Source organism: Populus nigra, chromosome 7 (assembly GCF_951802175.1).
Source record: "Populus nigra chromosome 7, ddPopNigr1.1, whole genome shotgun sequence".
Taxonomy (NCBI): Eukaryota; Viridiplantae; Streptophyta; class Magnoliopsida; order Malpighiales; family Salicaceae; genus Populus; species Populus nigra.
In genome coordinates this window covers 16302982-16324051 of record NC_084858.1, presented here as the reverse complement: position 1 = coordinate 16324051, position 21070 = coordinate 16302982, and the positions used below count along the sequence as shown (strand labels likewise).

The 21070-nt window shown below is 33.9% G+C and overlaps 4 protein-coding genes across 7 annotated transcripts; 3 read left to right on the top strand and 1 right to left on the bottom strand.

The window, feature by feature from the left end:
* Positions 1-2319: 2319 nt before the first annotated feature.
* Positions 2320-5551, top strand: LOC133700026 (uncharacterized). Its single transcript, XM_062123590.1, has 4 exons — positions 2320-2677; positions 3592-3853; positions 4472-4539; positions 5084-5551. Exons 1-4 carry the CDS (start codon positions 2543-2545, stop codon positions 5423-5425), a joined length of 807 nt encoding a protein of 268 aa, XP_061979574.1. The 5' UTR covers positions 2320-2542; the 3' UTR covers positions 5426-5551.
* Positions 5552-7011: 1460 nt separating this feature from the next.
* LOC133699496 (uncharacterized) lies at positions 7012-9291 on the bottom strand. Of its 4 annotated transcripts, XM_062122753.1 has the most exons (3): positions 9128-9289; positions 7961-8187; positions 7012-7698 (listed from the first exon to the last, which is right to left on the bottom strand). In XM_062122753.1, exons 2-3 carry the CDS (start codon positions 8089-8091, stop codon positions 7098-7100), a joined length of 732 nt encoding a protein of 243 aa, XP_061978737.1. In that variant the 5' UTR covers positions 8092-8187; positions 9128-9289; the 3' UTR covers positions 7012-7097. The 4 variants fall into 4 exon arrangements, with proteins under 4 accessions (XP_061978737.1, XP_061978739.1, XP_061978738.1 ...); XM_062122755.1 differs by having other exon boundaries at positions 7012-8187; positions 9128-9291; XM_062122754.1 differs by lacking the exon at positions 9128-9289 and having other exon boundaries at positions 7961-8212.
* A 5138-nt stretch (positions 9292-14429) lies between these two features.
* On the top strand, positions 14430-15835 carry LOC133698368 (septum site-determining protein minD homolog, chloroplastic). Its single transcript, XM_062121266.1, has one exon. It carries the CDS (start codon positions 14588-14590, stop codon positions 15566-15568), a length of 981 nt encoding a protein of 326 aa, XP_061977250.1. The 5' UTR covers positions 14430-14587; the 3' UTR covers positions 15569-15835.
* A 2700-nt stretch (positions 15836-18535) lies between these two features.
* On the top strand, positions 18536-20794 carry LOC133698941 (expansin-A13-like). The gene is made up of 2 exons (XM_062122054.1): positions 18536-19188; positions 20268-20794. Exons 1-2 carry the CDS (start codon positions 18674-18676, stop codon positions 20575-20577), a joined length of 825 nt encoding a protein of 274 aa, XP_061978038.1. The 5' UTR covers positions 18536-18673; the 3' UTR covers positions 20578-20794.
* Positions 20795-21070: the final 276 nt, after the last annotated feature.

The following is a 21070-nucleotide window of genomic DNA, read 5'->3' as shown; positions in this document are numbered from 1 at the left end:
TTATAAAAAGTATTTTTACTTGAGGTTGGTTTGGAAAAATATATATTTGGTTAAAACTGTGATTAAAATTTAGGTTGAACAAAAAGTAGTTCAATGTATTTGGTTAAAAATGCTTTTGAAATTGAAGTTATAAAATAATTTTTAAAAATATATATTAATATTTATGGTTTTTAATTTAAATATTGTAGATTTAACTATTGCTATTATATCATAAAATAAATCATACTTTATATAAAAAAATTTATTGTTCCATTAAACTATCTAGAATTCTATTACATACAAAATTCATCCGGCAAAAACTACAGTTTCTATGATTTTTTAAGCGTGCAATAAAATTATGTAAAATATTATCATAAATAAAATTGAGATTACTTTACGAATAAATTTAATTCATCTTAAACTATTTTTTTTACATAAAGAGATGCGACTGTAAAGAGATGCTGCACTGTTCACTGAACAGTGCAACATGGTGCATCCGCAAGAAGCAAATAGGACCTGCTTTCATTTTCCATGTGTTTCAAACACATAATTTGAAGGAAATCATGAATAATAACTTATGTTTTTCTTTTGTTATCGAACATTATTGTTTTTGTGTTTTAAGCAAAACAGAAATGCAACAACATAGACAACCACTCTTGTAATATAACTAATTAAATTATAAGTTAACCGAGTTACTTTTATAGGTTTAATTGAAAACCCATTCAAATTAGTTTTTAATCACATTTATTTATTTATTAATCCGCTAGATAAAGCTAAGCTCAATCATTATGGAAAAAAAAAACAATTAAAATTTAAACAAAAAGGGACGGCTTGACCGTGACAGTAAGAAAACTGTCGGTTGCTGGTTTTGTAGTTTGTAATAATCGCCACGATTTGTGGGTCCCACTTTTATCCCAATCGCCACTCCTTCCATCTAACGATTACTGTAAAGTGTAAACTTCTATGATTCCAAAATCCAGACAGTTGTTAAATATATAAAGAAGCCCTTCTTTTAGGGTGTAATTATTATTCTATCAAATCTCTAGGACCAATTTAATAATATTCAATTCCTTTTCCTTTTGAAAGAAAAGTTTGGATTAACTGTAGATCAGTCCCCATCTATACAGCTTAATATCAAACGTAGCAGCCTCGAGTGGTTACTTTTAAAATTATTTTTTATTTGATATTATATTAAAATAATATATTTTTTTATTTTTTTAAAATATTAGTATATGAAAATAATATGAAAATATAAAAAAATTATTTTGAAATAGAGAAAAAATAAAATAAAATTAATTTTTTTTAAAACACTTTTAAAACATAAAAATAAATATACTAAAAAAATTTTAAAATTTTATTTTAATGATGTTCGAGATAGCGATTGAACATAAGTTTTTTAGATCGTTTTGATGTATTAATATAAAAAATAAAATTTATAAAATAAAAAATTATTATTATAATATATTATTAAATAAAAAATACTTTAAAAATCAATTATTATCACAATTACAAGCATTCTTAGATCTCGCAACTTAATTGGAACATATGATAAAATGAAATGAGTTATTCAAATTATATAAAGAGAAGTGTCTTTTCCTTTCATGGGAAAATGAGATTCACGAATAACTCTAGATGTATTGTATATGATAATTAATTTTTGGATATTGTTATGTCAGTCAAATAAAAAAAGTAAGAGATTTAATTTGTAAATTTTGAATAAAAATAAAGAAGTAATTGCTTTAAAATAACATTTGTTTATTATCTCAAAACAAAAAAAACAAAAAAAATAAAAATATTAACATATTTGATCGAATATATATATATATATAATAAATATATTTATGGTATAATTTTGAAATAAATTTATGTATTTATAAAACATGAAGTACACGAGATAAATATCACTTTTATTTTTATTATTTTTGTTTTTTTACCACACCACAATAATCAAATACTAAGTAAAAAATAATTAGCCTCACAATAGAAAAAATGTATCATTCTTGGCTAATATATTAAAAAAATATTTTTGAATTTAAAATGCAAGTTTGAGTCTCACTAAATAATATAAGGACTAAATTGAAACAAAATTTTAGTCAGGGAACAAATTTGAAAACCCAAAAAGTTTCATGCCATTAAAAAATAAAAGAAAAATCATGCTTATTCACAGTTTGTTTTAGATCCTTAAAATCGATGAAGGATAAAAATAAAATTATTTTATATATATTTTTTTCAATTATTTTGATATTTTAATATTAAAAATAAAATTTTAAAAATAAAAAATATATTATTTTAATATATTTTTAAATACAACTTTTACCGCACTACAAATCTGAAATGAACTCTTCTTCCTTCCTTCTTTCTTCAACTAAAAAGTAAGTTTTAGCATTTCGAGGCCAAATTACAAAAACCTCCCAGTCCTCTGAAACTCGAATTCTTCTCTCCCACACACACTAGAGAGAGAGAGAGAGAGAGAGAGAGCTTCATCTGTGTGTGTGATTTTGGTGAAATAGGTTGGGGTTTATTGTTTTGGATTGAACTAAGATTAAAGGAGGAGGAGGAGGAGATGACGGAGGTGATATTGCATGTGTATGATGTGACTAATAGTGGATCGGAGAAGACGAACAACACAATTTTGAACATCAACAAGATCTTCAAAGACGCTATTGGTCTCGGTGGCATCTTCCACAGCGCCGTTCAGGTCCATTTCTTTCTGTTTTTCATTTGTTTATTTGCAGCAGTTATGGTGGAGTTAGTGTAAATTAAAGAGAGATCTAGGGTTTTATTTTTAATTGTTTAATTTTATGTTTTTTTTTCAGTGGAGTGTGAGATCTGGGGTTTTGGTTTCAGTTTCAGTTGAATCGTTGCGTAATAAAATTTATTAGTATGCGTTTTTTTTTACCGTAGTGGAACTTTTATTGTGGATTAGAGGGATAGTTACTGTTGCTGGGTCCCAATCATTGACATGGCGAATTGATGGTGGTTCTAGGGTTTTGATTTTGATAGACATTTAATTTGGTTTGTTTTTCAAGAACCGGAACTTTCAACTGTGCTATAAACTGGGTTGGCTTTGAACATAGAACTGTATTGAAGATATTGTAATCACACAGGTAAGGGGGAGGAGATTTGTTTTGACATGGAATATGCAGAGGGGGCATTTTTGTGTAATTAAGTTTTTTGCAGTTCCCTTTCAATTTATTTAGTTTTTTGACCTAGCATTTTTAAAGGGTTTGTTTTGTTGATTGAGTTTTGAGTAAAGTTTCCTAGCATTAGTGAGAACTTATTTGTGGAAAATTGAACTTGTGTACAGACTGAGTCGATGGATGTCTTGTGCAAGCAGCGTGTTGAATAACTGTCATTATAAATCCTAATCTGTCATCTATAGTTAGTTTCTAAGTGCTAAAGTATGCAATAACGCGGCTAGATGCAGGCAAATGAATGTGTATCTTAAAACTTGACACCGAGCTCTTGTATGTTACTACTATATTACACGTTTTACTGATTCTTTGGGATTTATTTATGGTCTTCATGTCTCCGTTACTCTTGAAATCAAGTTATATTGAATTGGAATGTATGAATTAAGGGTAGTAAATCTGTTTGTTTTATGTGTGACAGATACATGGAGATGATGAATGGTCTTTTGGGTTTTGTGAGCAAGGAACTGGAGTTTTTAGTTGCCCTTCTAGTAAGAATCCGATGTATACATATCGTGAGAAAATTGTACTAGGAAAAACCAGTTGTTCAATCTTTAAGGTGAATCAGATCTTGCGGGAACTTAGTAGAGAATGGCCTGGAGATGCCTATGACTTGTTGGCCAAGAACTGTAATCACTTCTGTGATGAATTTTGCGAAAGGCTTGGTGTGCCAAAACTTCCAGGTAATAACTTTTCTTTTCTGTTTTTGTTTTTCAGATTACCCCAAAGAATTTCTGAAACTTGAATCCATTCCATGTTTGAAGATTAATTGGCCAGCTGTTGAGTGTGATTTGTTTGTACTGCTTCTATAATAGAAAATTTTTCTTTCTGAATACAATTCCTCAGTAGACTCTGATTTATGATTGAGAAATATTGTAGGATGTGGAGATATTTATGTGTGATTTTTTATGCTGAAAAATGTCCTCTTTAGTTTGACAATGACCTTAAACCTGGCAAGATTGTTATCCTCTCCCATCCCCGCCCCCCTTTCTCCAACGAGATCTGTGTGAAATAGCATCATTATCCAAAATTCTTCTGGAGTTACTTGGGTTACATTATCCATTTTGCTGTTTCTTCATATTGCTGCTCCATTTCACTTGACCGCTGGCCCTGCATTTTTAGTTGTAAATTGTGGCTCCTCTGCCAATAATAAAGTAATGTTGTATATGAATTATGAGCTTTTCTTTGGGATTGTAACCATTCTTCACCCTTTTCAACTTAAGAAAGAAGGTTGTGATCTCAACACTCTTGTTCTTGTTGCAATTGTCCTGAAGTGGATGTTACTGTGATTTGTCTGACAGGTTGGGTCAATCGTTTTGCCAATGCTGGCGATGCTGCTATGGAAGTAGCAGGAAATACAGCCTTCCGGGTGAGATGCTCGTGTTTTTGTTTTTCTTACTTCCCTGGATCATATCTCTACCCTTGGGGTCATTTTAACTTTGTCAAGTTCAAGTAATTAGCACACTTGCACTAACTGGAGTTATAGAAATATGCCCCCCAACCCACCCACACAATTTGTAATGGACGCCTCATTAATGCTTGTAATTCTGGTTAGGTGTAGTCTGTGTTATTCTTCACTTTCCCATCCTTTTGCAACTGTCCTGGTGTGATTCCTGTTTATTTTTCCTCAAGTTATTTTTTAGGGTTGTTCTGCCTCAGTAATATGTGAATGTGAAAGTAGTCTCTTATGGATATCATTCATGCAGTAAATCTGTTTACTCCTAACACAATCCAGTATACTTTCTTTGGCTCATACTGCTTTCATTAGCAGCCCTTTCATCTTCTATTGACACCAGTTTAAGAACGGCCCACATGTGAATTATTAATTAGATATGGATGTGGATGTTTTAATAACCATATTTATGGTTTTTAACATTTCACTAATTCCAAAATATGTGGTTGGTTTCCTGCAGTTTAGACAAGCCAAGACTGAGATAGTATCTGCCAGCAAAGTTGCTTATCGTTTCCTTGTGGGTGTTACTTCCAATAACGGGTCTGGTCTTGAGTCCCCTGAAAACTCGAACAGAGGTGTCCCAAGATTTCAAGGAACCTGGTTTAAAAATCTCATAGCAAACGGTGCCAAACCATCCAGTAGCACAGAAGTTGATAATCAGGACGAAAACATGCTGCTTCAGCAACAACGCATTAAGCAAGGGGCCGATCAACTATCTCGGCAGAACTCACAACAAGAATCAGATCCACTGCATCAGGATTCTAGGCATGATGAAGCATTACCAGCATCTAGCCCATATTAGATTCTTTCATTGTGTATGATTGTAAAATTGTTCATCGCTTTTCCAGCTGAATTGTTTTTCCAATGGTGCCTAAAAGGAACCTAGGCACGATGAAAAGGTTATCAATATGAAGTGTTTTTTCTCTTATCCCACATGCCACGGTTGAGACCCAACTTGTACATATATGAAAATCTTGCATTGGGCAATTGGAGGCGAAGTCCATGGTTGCCCTCTGAAGTGGCATGCGTTATTTCTCAAAAAAAGAAGCTAATTTTCAACATTTAGCATACAAATCTCAGTAATTGGCAACTGAAATCTTCATCATGAGAAACATCCAGACTTCAATTCTTGTAATTGTTAGCTATGATACGAAGCAGGACAATATTCTCTCTTCCTTGTAAAGTAATCCTAGAAGAGCTTTTTGTGTCTTACATAGTGATCCTTGGAGGAAACCCATTATAGTTGTTTGCATGTTGCCTTCCGACGTGGTTTTCCGATACATGAAGTGCCCAATTAGAGAGATAAATAAAGGGTTGGTAGGGACCAATGGTAGGCTGTTGAGGTGGAATACTGTGGCTTCAATCACTATGTTAAATAATAGAGAAATTAGGGCATCTGAAAAGTGAAGTGCCGACATTATATATAGAGAAAGTTGTTACCCACTATACGTATCGTATTCATGTAGCAGCGGACAGCAGGACAATTTGGAAGGAATTCCTTGGTTGCAATGGAAGTTGAGTGCCGCGACCATGCGTGCTCTGCTTAGCTGTCTTCTGATCCAGCTTATAGCATACAAAAAGCTACATTAAATTTAACTACCACTCTTGGAATCTTGGTAGGTGAAGACTTTTCGTGGAGAATCAAAGAAGAGATGGTGAAAAAACAGGAGGCTTCTAGCAAAAATGGCATGGATTATAGCTGCAGCACCATCTCTCGCAAAGCAAGACATATTTCGTGTTTCACCTCTACTTTCCACTTTCCAGTGCACAGGTGAATCTCTCTGGCACCAGCCTTTCAGATTTGTATTGTAACACCCCACTGTTTCCCATTGATTTTCTTTTAAACCTAGAAGAACGGTCCTGTTGGTTGACATCTTCATTAACATACAGAAGAAGCTGGATTCAGAATGGAAACCCTAGTTTCTTGCTCAACAGAATCATGAGCTCAGCTTCATCATCAATCAATACATTAGCACAAGTGAGCCACCTCATCAATATCATGAGAAGCTGCCCTAGACTTTACACAAGTTGAGCCTGTGTATAATGTCAGTCTAGAATCCTGCTAAATTGAGGACAATTGCATGCCCTACATTTAACTCCTGATGGATCACCCTAACTGGAAGATTGCAAATCAAATTTAAAAATGATTCACAAGTATGGACCAGAAATGAAATAAGAATCTCAATCAAATGGGCAATATTACTTTTGTAGTCAATAAAAGATGGCTGTTAGAATCGGTCAGAAAAATCGTTCCACAAGGAAAACAAAAATACCAGTAAAATGATATTTGAGTCACAAAAACAAAACATGCTTCTCGAGCAAATGACATGAAAAACACAGATAATAAGTGCGACATTTGTTCAAACCAGAAGCAGCAACACACAAATCTGATAAATGACTTTTAGACATTCATGAATATATACAAAAACATTGTTTAAGAACTCAGTTTTGAGAGGCGGCAGAGAATTGCTAGTCTACCCTCTTAGCATTCCGTTGAACAGGAATGTGTCGCCATCTGCATCCTCTGCAATCTGGAGCGATGAAGCAGCTTGTGCTGCGATAAGTTCATCTGAGAACTCAGTAGTGCCCCAACTGCCATCGTCAAAGTATTGTACTGGCAAACTCTTTTGAAGAGACTCGTATGAAAAGGACCAATCATTATTTTCCCTATTCCCCCACTTGCATCCAGTTCCATAAGTACTAGAGAGCCACCCTACTCTTTCAAATGAATTCCCCGAGCAGTCCTCGTGAGGAAGCGATGGTCTCTTTTCACCCATGAAAACATCAATATTACCAGCACAACCCCAAGTGTTGAAACCTTCTTCTTTGTTTAGCACAATATTACATGAATCATCAGAGTCCTCGCCAAGTAGGACATGCAGAGCAACAGCCTCTGCAATTGCAGCACCCTCTTCATCAAGTCTTTGCTGTTCTTCCTTCTTTTTTTGTTTTTTTTTCTCTAGCTCAGATCGGATTGCTGCTGAAGTAGCTAGAGCTTTCTCCAAACGCCTCTTTTTCTTCTCAGCTTGCCTGAGACGATCCATCTCGCCTTTCACCTGCTTCTTCTTCACTTTCCTTGCAACAGGTTGCACTTTATTACATGCTATGCTATCCATGATAACTACTGAACTACAAATATTGTCCCTTGTTTCAACTTATTAGCTCACAAAGAACTCTTCTAAAATGTGTACATTTTCCCTATAACTTTCTTTCGTTCTTTATCTGTTCTTTTTTCACTCTTTGTTTGCTACTAAACAATACTACCAAATTTCAGCATAGAAAACTAACGTAATCTCAAAAGTTCAAGAACTACACCCACTCAGGTCTGAAGGAGTACCTCATCTTCCGGACAATACAATCCCAAACAGAAACAACAGGAGACAATAAGAGAGAGAAATGATAAGCATCCACAGACTCATCCCTTGGCACCATTCTTCCTAATTTTCCACAACCCTTGCATTTGCCCATTCTGTGCGCACACCAATAAAACCACAAAGCTAATCAAAACTGCAAAAGCAACAATCTCACTCCAGTACTTCAAACAGCTTACATGGCCTTCCCCTACTGTAGTTGAAAAACTCAACAAGTCAATAAATGAAACCAAACAAGAAACCATCCAAGGTAACTTAAGCAAGCTATACACACATAAGAAAGCCATCCTGCACAAAGCTACCAAATATATTAAACCTCCATTAGATCTTTGTTTCAGCCACAGAAAAACCAAAAAGAGTTTCAAGACACCTACCTCTTAACTACTTCAATAATTCACAACAATTTAATTGCGAATTAGAGGGACCCTAACCAATAAAAAAGACCCTTCACAATAATAAAGTTGTGTTCTGTGCATAGGTGCTGGCACACATATCATATTGATAAGAATATGAGAATCATAGCTAACGTAGCCTTGTCTAAAGCGGTTAGATTAAAAAACTCAACAACCTGCTATTAATCATCAAACATCTAAAAGAAAAGGAAAGTAAACCTGATCCTCACCGCCTTAATAAATCATCCTCATCACCATTCAATAAAATCTGAATTCATTGTCATACTCTCCTATATAAAGTCAATTAAAAATCACTCTTTCTTAGTTCAGATTTCAAATCCCAAAAGACTTCAACTTTTAGACACCCAATTAACCATTCAGGTAACAAATCACACAAACTGAACACATATCAGAATTCTAACCAATTCCCAGTTTTCTAGTGGCAGAAAATAACATCATAATTCAAAGTTCAATACTTTTTCAGATCCAAGGCCACAGCTTTTACAAGCATCATAATTCAAATCAAATCTTAACCAAACAAACAAACCCACATCACCAAACCATAAAACATGCAATAAAAAACCAGTTAAACAGACATAAAAACACTAGATCCAAAAACCCATCATGATGAAAAACACAAAACTCACTAAAAATGATCACTTCAATAAAATCATACTAAAATCAATAAGTCCAAGAAAAATTGAAAAAAAAATCCAAACTTCAAAGGTACAAAAATCAAACCTTGTTTACTGAGAGATTGAAGAGGTTTCCACGTTTCCCTCCACAAGTGAAGAGAACACAGACAAAGAGAGACAGAGAGAGAACTGAGAATTCAGAGCTTATAATGGGGTGTTTGCATCTAGAGAAAGTGAGAAAAAATTAAGAAGAGAGATGAAATAACTGCTAACATGAGATAGGTGACAAGGGCTAAAGGGCGGTCTTGTAATTCTCTGATCAGATTTAGACACGTGGCCAATCATGGGTTGTTGACAGGAGGCTTGTATGGTGTCACTGATAAATTCATGACACATGGCAAATTCTGGTAAGAGTGATCAAGATTGGTGAAAGTGGTCCCTGCTTTGCTTGCTTGATGGTGGGATGTTTAGCCTTTTGGGGTGGTAAAGTAGAGTTGAAGTTGGATTTTGGAAATTAGGGCTGACTTTTCAAGTGAAGTCAAGTGTAGTTATCATCAACTCTTGCTTGAGGACTAAATAGTAAATTCACGAGTTGCATTTTGGAATTTTATACATCAGCATAAGGGCGACTCAAAGCATGCCGGGTTTCAAGAGGTGAATTAATTCTAATTGAATTGGATCATTGGACAATTTTTTTAAAAAAATTTAAATAACATTATTTTATAAAAACATTATAAAGTCAACAATCAATGTTGGAGTTCATCTTTCAGATTAAACTAAAACAATTTCTAGTTAATTTTTTTTTAAATCAAACCTAGATCAAGAGCGATCAGATGTTAAATTAACCATCTAGGTGGTAGTCTAGTGGTAAGAACTTGAGATTAAGGGGTTTGCTCCCTCTGTGGTCTCAGGTTCGAACCCTATGGTTGCTCATATGATGACCACTAGAAGCTTACATGGTCGTTGACTTCAGAGCCCGTGGAATTAGTCGAGGTGCGCGTAAGCTGACCCGGACACTCACGTTAATAAAAAAAAATTATACAAGTCAGTTCAATAACTTCTACTTCTAAATTTCATCATTAATTTTAATTTCAGTAATCTAGATTGGATGGCAGAAAAATACTAAATAAGTAGTTAAGTTATTTTTATTTTTATTATGTATATTAAATTATGCACATTCAATTTAAATTTAATATTTTAGATTTAATTAAAAAAAAAAGGATTGTATTTTGATGATGTCTCGTAAGTTGGGGACAAGTGAAATACACGCAAGATCCAATCTTATTGAATATAGAATGGAAAAAACAAAAAAGGATGATTTTATTTGTCTCATTAAACATTGTTCAATTCTATGATGCATTGATTACATTACACTATAACTAAAAAGGGTGGGAGAATTACTATTTCCTCATGCAGTGTTGCCTCTTTCACAATTCAGCATGGATTTTTATGGTATTTTTTTCATTTTAATTTTTTTAATTTCATTTTTAAATTGTTAGATTAGGGCTAATTTGGATTGATTTGTTAAGAAATTGTTAGATTAAAAGAGAGGAGACCAAAGTGAAAAACACGTAGAGAATAAGTGGCTTTAACAAAATTTAGATGGAAAGTTTATTTTAATCCCCGAACTTTATCAATTACAAATATGTGGTCCCTTTAATCTTTAAAAAATAAAAACAACGCCAATTTTAGTTCAAAACTTCTTTTTTTTTCTTTTTGGTTCGAGAAATGAGAGGAAAAGTGGTTATATTCTAGCAATAAAAAGAGAAAGTCATCATTTACATTGATTAAGGCTACAAAATGGTTATTTTAGTGTTGATGAGTTCTTTTTGATGATGAGAGTTTATTCTAAGTGTTTTTTGTCATTGAACTTGCCTTATATAATAGATATGAACCCACAAATAATTTTGGTTATGGGATGATTGTGGGTTTTCAAGCATTTTGTTTGTTGTTGTTTAAGGCCATTGATATGTTTGACAATATTTTTAGGGTGTTTTTTTTTTGGGTTAAACATAATTGGAAATGAGCTCTTTTTATTTGGAACATTACACCCTGATTTTTCAGCGACCAGAGGTAATCGAGATTTGGGTAAGGTAAGCGACGCGTCACCTACTATTTAAAAAAAAACTAAGGGGTTGGTGGCATGGCACTCTAAGCCTGCGCACTCGAGCCTTTTTCCTTCTCCTTTTTTTTTCTCTCCAAATTTTACCCATTACAATTGATTTTTTCTTGCTTATTTTTTTTTTCTAATTTTATCAATTATTAATTGAGCTACAATTTTTTTTTTAATTTGGTATTTTTATCCAGTTGTCTCGGTATTTGGTTAGTTCTCAATTTCTCAAGGAGACCGTCATAGGAGGATCTCTCTACCTCGAGGAGGCTATGCAGGAGGATTTTTAAAGAAAATTATGTGTTTTCTTAATTATTTTTATTATTATTTAGTTTATAAAATCAAATATTGTGCTTGTTACTTTTAATTTTTTTTTTATTTAGTTTAGAAATACATAGAATAACTCTGTAATTATTTATTATAATTTTTCCCCTTTTAAGATAGACATAAAACTAATATAAAAAAAGAGTTGTTTAACTTGTCTCTAAGCAAATTACTTGGGAACTTGAGTAAGGAGTGACTCCTTTTTTTTTTCTTTTTTTTTTTGGGAGGGGGGGTTCATTTTGAAAGCAGGAACCCTTTATTTTATTTTTATCTGGTGTAACTACTTGAGCTGGATGAAAGAAAATTTTCACGTCCGATTTTAAAAAGGGGAGATCCTATCCCACCTTTTCTTTCGCTAGGCTCATAGCTAAAAATACCTACTTTTATTACGATTATGAGGTTCGTTCGAATATGAAATACAATCTTGAAAATACAATATTTCGCTTAAGAAGAAATACTCATTAATAAAAATTTAAATTAGATTTTCTATTAATTATATTTGGTAAAATTTTACATTGCTTATACCTATTGTTTTTCTTATATAGTTTTGCACATCAGTACATCACCTATTACATCAAATTTTACTCGTTACAATGTTGAAGTTCTGCGCTTATATTTGAAAAAAATTAACATCTAAGTATTTAATCTTTTTTATAAATATATATATATATATATATATATATATATATATATATATATTATATCTAACAAAAATTACCTCTAAATATAACCCTATTATCTCTTTCTTTATACAAAATCCACCTACAATAGTTATCTTCAAACATATGTTAACCTCTTGTAACCATTGAATAAAAAAGCTTTACATAAAGAAATTATAATAGTATAACCAATATCTCTTTTGTTGTCATTATTACATAAAAACTTGTCTCAATTTTCAACCAATGAAAACCAAACATGTATTTTAATTTGTATTTATACTTGTTTTTAACAATGTTTTGAAGAGGCTTAAAGACCCGATAACAACCTAAAATCTAAACCGGTTCAGTTTAACTAAAAAACTCTTAAGAAGTTTTCTGGGTTAAACTCGAGCGAACCAAAAAACCTGGATAAGACCCGGTTTGTTTTTTAAGGGCATTGTTTTCTATCACGGATAAAAATCTCTAATCCCCAGAACTAGCAGCCGCCACGTAGAGAACCAAATCCTTTCTTCCCTTCAGCTCCCCATTTGCTTCTTCTTCGTTTTCTTTCTCCCTCGGCCTAAAAACAACACAAGATTAGGATGTAATTACTAGTGCAACGAAGCATCTCACAACAGTTGTCCTAGAACTTGGAGGATAGAGCACAATTGCTATTGATTAAAAGATGGCTACTGGATAATAGGCAAAAAAAGATGTTTGCCTCCTCAACAGATCGACGCGCTAAAAGAAAAACTGGAGGAAACTTTCGAAAAGGATCCAATGGAATCAAAGGACACATTGCACATAGTGAACTTAGATCACTTGAATTGTTTGGAAAGGATCTTCGATGAGGATAAGGTATTCAACAGAATCTCCATGGAGGCCAAAGAAACCAGAACGAATTGTGGGCTTAGTATCTCTTGAGATAAAAATGTTTTATTAAAAGTTCAAATAATAATTTTAATTTAAAAAATAAACTAATACTTCTATTTGTTTGAAAATATTTTATAGAAAATATTTTTTAATTAAAAATAATTAACTAATAGATTTCATTTAAAATTAAGTTTTACTCGATAATTGTATCAGGTTTACTTTCTAATCGACTTTAATAATTATCATCTTTAGTATTGTAAAACTCGATCTAAAACAAAATCCAAGGTTATAGGTTAGGAGAGTTGACCTTTAATATATATATATAACAATCTAATTTTGATCAAATCTTTGTGTTGAAAAAAAAATTAATAGGTTAAAGTCGGACTTTAATCAGGTAGAGCTCGAGTTAACAATTCAACCTAGGTTTTTAATGAAATCAACCAAGTTTTTTGTTTTTTTTCTTTAAATTAGACCAATTTAAATCTTAAGTCAATCGAGTTCAGGTTCATCTTAAAGGCCAATCCGAGATTACAACAATGCTCCGAACCAAATACACCTGAATTCAAGCTGTCTTACCATTATATGGCTTATCTTCCAACCATCATGCAGGGAACAAAGCATGCCATACACGCTTGAAATCAAAGGCGACACAAACACAAGTTGACGTTATTTTTGCTCTCAAGTTGAGATTTGAGAGTCTAAGTTAAAATCTACCTACAAGATTAGATCTATAGACCCAAAATAAAATTGGGCCTAAGCCTCATGCTTACCTCGTGTCCCATTTAACAGTCTAAAATATGACAGTTAATTAGCTTTGTGCATCCTTATACTCTTATAATCGTCTTGATATGGCCCTTCATCAATTAATCTTCATAATTTAACCCTCTTAGTCTTCACTTTTAAATCAATTTGCCCTTTTCACATGGCCCTTCACCAATTAGTTTTTATAATTTAACCCCTCAGCCTTCGTTATTAAACCAAGTTGTTCTATCCAATTCTAGATGTTAACAGCTAAATAGACTTTAAAAGTGGGTCTTGTTGCTCGGTCCCTCTCATCTAATGGAGTTTTAGCCAACAATTATGTTTTTTTTCCTCTGTATTTCGGAGAAGAAAGGAGAAAAAGAATATAATAAACATAAAAATAAGGATATATGTAAACAACTAATACACTCTTTTTATCTTGACGAGTGAAATTGAGCAATTGGACCCACTTTTCAAGCCACACCAGCATTTAATGCCTAAAATTGGATGAAAGGGACTTGATTAGGAAACAAAGGTTAAGTTAAACGGGCTAGATTACGAAAAACAATTAATGGAGGGTCACATTTAAAAAGTAAATAAGTATAGGGATGGGAAAGTAAATTAACCCAAAAATGCTACTGTCAGAAAGGAAAAAACAATTAATAGAGGGTCCACATTAAGCAAAATACAAAAGTATAGGGATGTGAGAAGTAAATTAACCCAAAACTGCTACAATCGGAAAGGAAATCTCAAGAGCTTCCCCAAAGCCAATCATTTTCAACGCTTCCTCGTTTGGCCCCTAAAATGATCTTCCTCTTCATCCGCCCTTAAAGCAACCCACCTAACTCTCACAGTCAAAAACACAAACACTTAGCAAACAATGCTGACACTAAAACCCTTAACCGCAAACACAAAACCCTCGTTCCTCCATTCCTTAACCCCGTTCAGACCCAAAACCCAAACCCTAACAAAACCCTTCAAACCTCACTCAAACCCCGCAATCCAATCAGTCCTACAATGGAACAGAAAGCCCGAACTAGCCGGTGAAACCCCAAGAGTTGTCGTGATAACATCAGGCAAAGGTGGTGTCGGAAAAACCACAACAACTGCAAATGTTGGCCTCTCCTTAGCTCGCCTTGGCTTCTCTGTTGTCTCAGTTGATGCTGACGTAGGTTTGCGCAATCTAGACCTTTTGTTAGGGTTAGAAAACCGTGTAAATTATACTCTTGTTGAGGTTATGAATGGGGATTGTCGGTTAGACCAAGCGCTTGTCCGCGATAAGCGTTGGTCTAACTTTGAACTGTTGTGCATTTCTAAACCCAGGTCGAAATTGCCACTTGGGTTTGGTGGGAAAGCGCTTGTTTGGCTTGTCGAGTCTTTGAAATCGCGGCAAGAAGGGTGCCCGCATTTCATTTTGATTGATTGCCCAGCTGGGATTGATGCAGGGTTCATTACGGCGATAACTCCAGCTAACGAGGCTGTTCTGGTAACAACTCCTGATATTACTAGCTTGCGTGATGCGGATAGGGTTGTAGGTTTGTTAGAATGTGATGGAATTAGGGATATAAAGATGATTGTTAATAGGGTTAGGACGGATATGATTAAAGGGGAAGATATGATGTCGGTGTTGGATGTACAAGAAATGCTGGGCTTGGCATTGTTGGGGGTGATTCCGGAGGATACAGAGGTGATTAGGAGTACTAATAGAGGGTATCCACTTGTTTTGAATAAGCCACCTACACTGGCTGGATTGGCTTTCGAGCAAGCTGCTTGGAGACTTGTTGAGCAGGATAGTATGAAGGCTGTTATGGTGGAGGAAGAGCCAAAGAAACGTGGGTTTTTCTCGTTCTTTGGTGTATAGAGGTTTGTTCTGTGAAGAATGCAAGAAAGTGGGAAGTCGTGTATAGTTGGGTTAGTGTAAGTTTGATTTCTTTTTCGCACTGCTTTTAAGTTTTTCTGTCATTTGATGCTACGAAGATGATTCCCAGCATTAGTTGTAGGGGTGATGAATTTGAATTGTCCATGAGTTGCGCGTGAAATTTTGCAATGTGAATTAGTCTTTGTACTTGTGAATGTGGCTAATTGGATTGTTGCTACCTAATGATATTGTTGTGTTTCTTTTTGCTCATTAAGTGTTCAACCTCCATTTCTCTTTCTAATCTGTAATTCACCAGAGACGGATAATCTGTTGAAATGGATCATTTCTCACTTTCAAGCTTGATAGACATAGTGCTAATTAGATTTCACCACAGCGATAAATTTGTTGCAGTAGTTTTGTTTTGTTGTTTGAGCGTTCATTTCATGGACTGAGTGTGTCTCGTAATATAATTAGGTCGATATCATGTGCAGTTAGGAATGTTCTAGCAAATAGGACTCTCGCTTATGTTCTAGCCATTTAGATTGCTTGAGTTCCTACAGTTTCCAGGAGTAAATAATCATGATTACCAGGATGCAAGAATAGTATCAACCACCAAGCCATGCTAGGCCACAAAGGAACACTAGATGTTTATTTCACCCAGAAGCCAAAGAAAAAGGAATTTGTTTTTTTTGTCAAGATGTAGTTATTAGCTTGAAACTGAATTATATGAAGGTTCTATGCAAGAAACTAACGGACACAAAAAATTCATCATTGTGCATCAACCCATATCAAATGAAAGTCTACTGCCTGCTTGCAATTGTGTCGAACATGCATTAGTTTTTTGAAACATGCATTAGTTTTTGTACTTTAAATTTGCAGAGCATGGGTCTTAAATTTGCCTATTTGGAAACTATTGTCTGATGATTTCAATCTGTGTCTTGTTAATTCGTTTAGTTTTCAAACATGAACTTTTTTGTGCTTATTTTGGTTTTGATTATGTCTTGATGAATTTGCATCTCCTTCTGAGTTTTGTTCCTTCATTATTTTATTTTTTGCTTTCAACAATCATCCTTGACCCTTTGTTCACCGGCACTTGGTTAAGTTGGTTTAATTATATTTTTAAATTAAAAAAAATGAATTTGTATTTATGAATCTTTTTCAATGAGAGGAGAGGGAGGAAGAGGAGGTGGGTGGTAATTGTGGCTGGAGATAGTGTAGTTTGGTCTTTTCAGGAAAAAAGAAAATCAAGAAGGAAATGGAAAGTTGATTTTTTTTTCCCTCTGTTCTCAATGCTCAACAGAAGTGGATAGAAAAATTACAAAGGAAATACACCCTTTTCCTTTCCTTACTTTTTAATTTTATTATCCTTTTCTTTTCTTATTGCTGTATTAATTTATCATTCATGTGCTCTATTTCTTTTCATATAATTTCAACCATACCATATTAATGCATCAATGTTTCAGTTGGCTTGAGATAAATGGTAAGCCATATTTTTGTCATAGTTGTCATACGGGGGATTGGGGATTGACTGAAAAAAGATTTGGGTCATTGAGTTATTGACTCATCTTACGGGTTGTTAGATCAACTCGAGTGAATTATTTTTATTAAAATAATATTGTTTCAAATCAGATCAAGATTAACCGATTTACTAAAAACTTGATCATGCTATTTTTTTTTTCAATTCACCAAGTTAATGTTTTTTTCAATTTAATTTGATATCCGGTCCATGTCGGATTTTTAGTTATGTATTCTGCATGTCAATATATCGAGCTAAGCCAGGTTTAATAAATATAAATTTGTCCTAATTTCTACATTTCACTTTACTCCTATGGAAGGAAATGATGGAGTTGCATCATGTGTTGTGTCTTCTAATCTAAGTTCCAATTATGAACCTCTCAAACTAATGAATACACTAATGAATACATTGCCATTTTATGCCAATGAAGGTAATGCGAAGATTAGCCCCACAGTATTTATGATAATTTATAACCAGCAAGACAGCAGCAATATGTCACTCGTTCCTCCCCCTACCAAACTATCTAGGCCTTTTCCTTTTAGCCACATTTATGCTCAACTTATTGCCAAAATAGTCCCTCAGCCAGCCAACCAAGAATAGCGTGCACACCTGTCATCTCTGCGGTGTCTTACATGCTTACTGGGCTTGCAGGGTGTTCAGTGGATCCGGAAATTAGTTGTGGTGCGCGTAAGCTGGCCCGGACACCTCGGGTTACAAAAAAAAAAAAAATCTAAGGAAACCATCCTCTAAGGTTAGAGCCACAAAAAAAAAAAAAACCCAAAGACTTGATTGATGAATGTCTAAATTCCCTAGAAATTCAATTGATAAAATCTTTAATTTAGAGATATAATTTACTATGAGGTTAAACAGTTGAATTTAAATTTAATGGATCATTTGTATTATCTTATTCAAATCAAATAGTTTACAAATAGAAGATAGACCTTGTTGGGAACAATTTTGTATTTTTTTTTATTATTATCAAAGTTATTAAAGCTACATCTTCTGTGGCTATAAATACTGGGTAAATATAACTTAATAAAAAATAATGTTGTTTTAATTAAAAAAAAATAAAAAATATTATTTTAATTTTTTTAATAAAAAACCAAATTAAGTTTTAGATTTGATTTTATTCTAGTGATCAAGTTTAACCCAATTAATTTTTAATTGATTTAATTTAAAATTTATTGTAGAAGTAGTTTGTGTTGGTGGATTACCAAGTTAATTTAATTGACTGTTTAAATTTAGAATTTATTTAGTATTGTGGTAGCGATTGTTTTTCAAAGTAATTTTTTATTTGAAAATAATTTTTATTTTATTTTTTTAAATTTATTTTTAATATTACCACATCAAAATAAATTAAAAATATTAATAAAATAAAATGATTTTTTTCAAAAAAGTTTTTGAACAGCGAAAACAAAAGAACGGTGGCAGAACAACATTGCTCATCAGCACAGGAAAAGCAGCGAAAGGTGACTATAGCAGTAAAGCAATCTTTAGTTTCCACTTTCCACCATTCCTGTTATAAAATTAACAAGGACAACCTTAACTTCATCATCAAAATAAAATCCTTCCCTTTAATCTAAGACAACGAAATGCCACCACCATTACTCCAAAACCCCATTCACACTCTCCTAAAACCCCTCCTCCTCCTCCTCCTCTTCATCTTCCCCACCACCACCACCTCCCTCACTTCTTCCACCACCACACCACCACCTCTCTCCACCACCCTATCCCAATGGCAATCCGCACGCGCTACTTACTACGCAGCATCCGATCCCCGGGACACAGTAGGAGGTGCGTGTGGATATGGGGACTTAGTTAAAGCAGGATATGGAATGGCAACCGTGGGATTGAGTGAATCAATGTTTGAACGTGGACAGATCTGTGGCGCGTGTTTTCAACTTAAGTGTGTTGATGATCCGAGGTGGTGTATTCCTGGGACTCATATTATTGTTTCTGTCACTAATTTTTGTGCTCCAAATTATGGGTTCACTTCTGATGGTGGTGGAAAATGTAATCCTCCTAATAAGCATTTTGTGCTGCCTATTGAAGCTTTTGAGAAGATTGCCATTTGGAAGGCTGCTAATATGCCTGTTCAGTATACAAGGTAAAAATCTGAAAGCCCTTTTGATTTTCTTGCTTTTGTAGTTAAGTTTGTAAGTTAGGCACATATTTAGCTCTTTAAATTCGAGTTATGCAAGAGAAGATGTGGTCTACTTCTTTCAAGATTTGAAATTTGAGTGTCTAGTTTGTTAATTTTCAATGAATGTGTCTTCTGTTACTTGAATCATTCTTGCTAACATGCACTGATACTGAAATTTACCAATTGAAGAGAAGAGAGTCACGGGCTAAATTTAGCACTTCCATGTCAGTGATTCTTTGTCTTTGTTAGTCTATTTTTTCTTTCAAATTTTGTTTCTTTCAGCCTCAGTTCCTTTCAGGATCCATTAGACCGACCATTCTGAGTTATTTTACCAAGCTCCATTTTTCTAAATTATGGACACCCTGCTTTATGCTTTTTGTAGCTGCCTTTGAAAGATTAAACTTTATGAGTTGTTTATTGTTAGAAACAGGAAGGTTTCTTGTGATAAAAAAATTAGTGCTTGGTGTAATTTTAGCTACTTGGCAAGGAGACCAGGGATGGGGCAATCTAAATTTATTGCTTTGTGTGTCCTGGCCAGTGCTAATGTGCACCCAGTCTCTTGCTAACTTGTATCATGGGATACTTTGTGGGGCTGTTATCAAGAGAACACTGTTTTGGCTTTGAAAATTCAAAGGGGTTTTTACCCTACACTTTTGGTTCATTGCTCGATGGAAAATATAAATAATGCATGATGGGAGACAGCCCACTATCTCGTCCCAACCCTGCATAAAAAGAAGTAAAATTTCCACTAATCACTAGTGTATGATAGTGACAGTTCATTTGCTAAATATCTCTTCGTATCGTTAACTGGCATTTGCTTTGAAAGTATTTATGTTATTTTGACTGCTAGAGCAAAAACAAGAACATTGTAGTTATGTATACTCGAATTACTCCAGAAATAAGTAGACTTTCCCTTCTTTTTATGATGACAATGGATATATTGCATTTCATCTGAAATTTAAATGCAGATTCTTGAAGTTTGCTGTTGCTGTTTTCAAATGTTTTTTTTTTGCTTATCCTTGACTGTGATCATGTTTGAACAGGATAAAATGCAGAAAGGAAGGAGGGATTCGGTTTACCATCTCTGGGTCCGGTATTTTCCTTTCGGTGCTGATCAGCAATGTTGCAGGTGCTGGAGATGTCACTGCAGTGAAGATTAAAGGTTCAAGAACAGGCTGGCTTGATATGGGCAGGAATTGGGGCCAGAACTGGCATGTTAATGCTAATTTACAGAATCAAGCTCTCTCATTTGAGGTCACTAGTAGTGATAGGATGACTGTTATATCTTACAATGTTGCTCCCAAAGATTGGAGATTTGGACAGGCCTTTGAAGGCAAGCAATTTGAGACTTAAATGTACTAGCAAGAAGATAAGATGATAAATAGATGAGACCATTCTTTTCTTTTTCTTTCTTGTTTTGCTCTCCTGCCATGGGTGGAAGGCTTGTGGAGTGGTGGGTTTTGTCAGTTCTGGTGAAGATGTATGTATCTATGGTTTTATCTACGATCCAAAGGACTTAGTTTGAGAAGATAGTAAATTGATAAATGATCAAGTCTGTTGCTTTCTGCTACTCTGCACCAATCCTGCCTTTCCCATGAGTTACTTTATCATCGTAGTTTTTTCTTAAAATATTCCAAAGAAGCTCGGACTCCATACCTCTTAAAAAAATATTTTTATGGAAACTAGTCTAGTTAATTTTAGGATAATCCTCAATCTAAAAAACATTTATTAGGAATTGATTCGAACAAATCAAAAGATTTAACTAGTAGGTCAAATTTAGTTTGATTTTTTTAAAATTGATACTATATAAAATTGATTTAAGTTAATTTGTAATTTAGATTTTTAG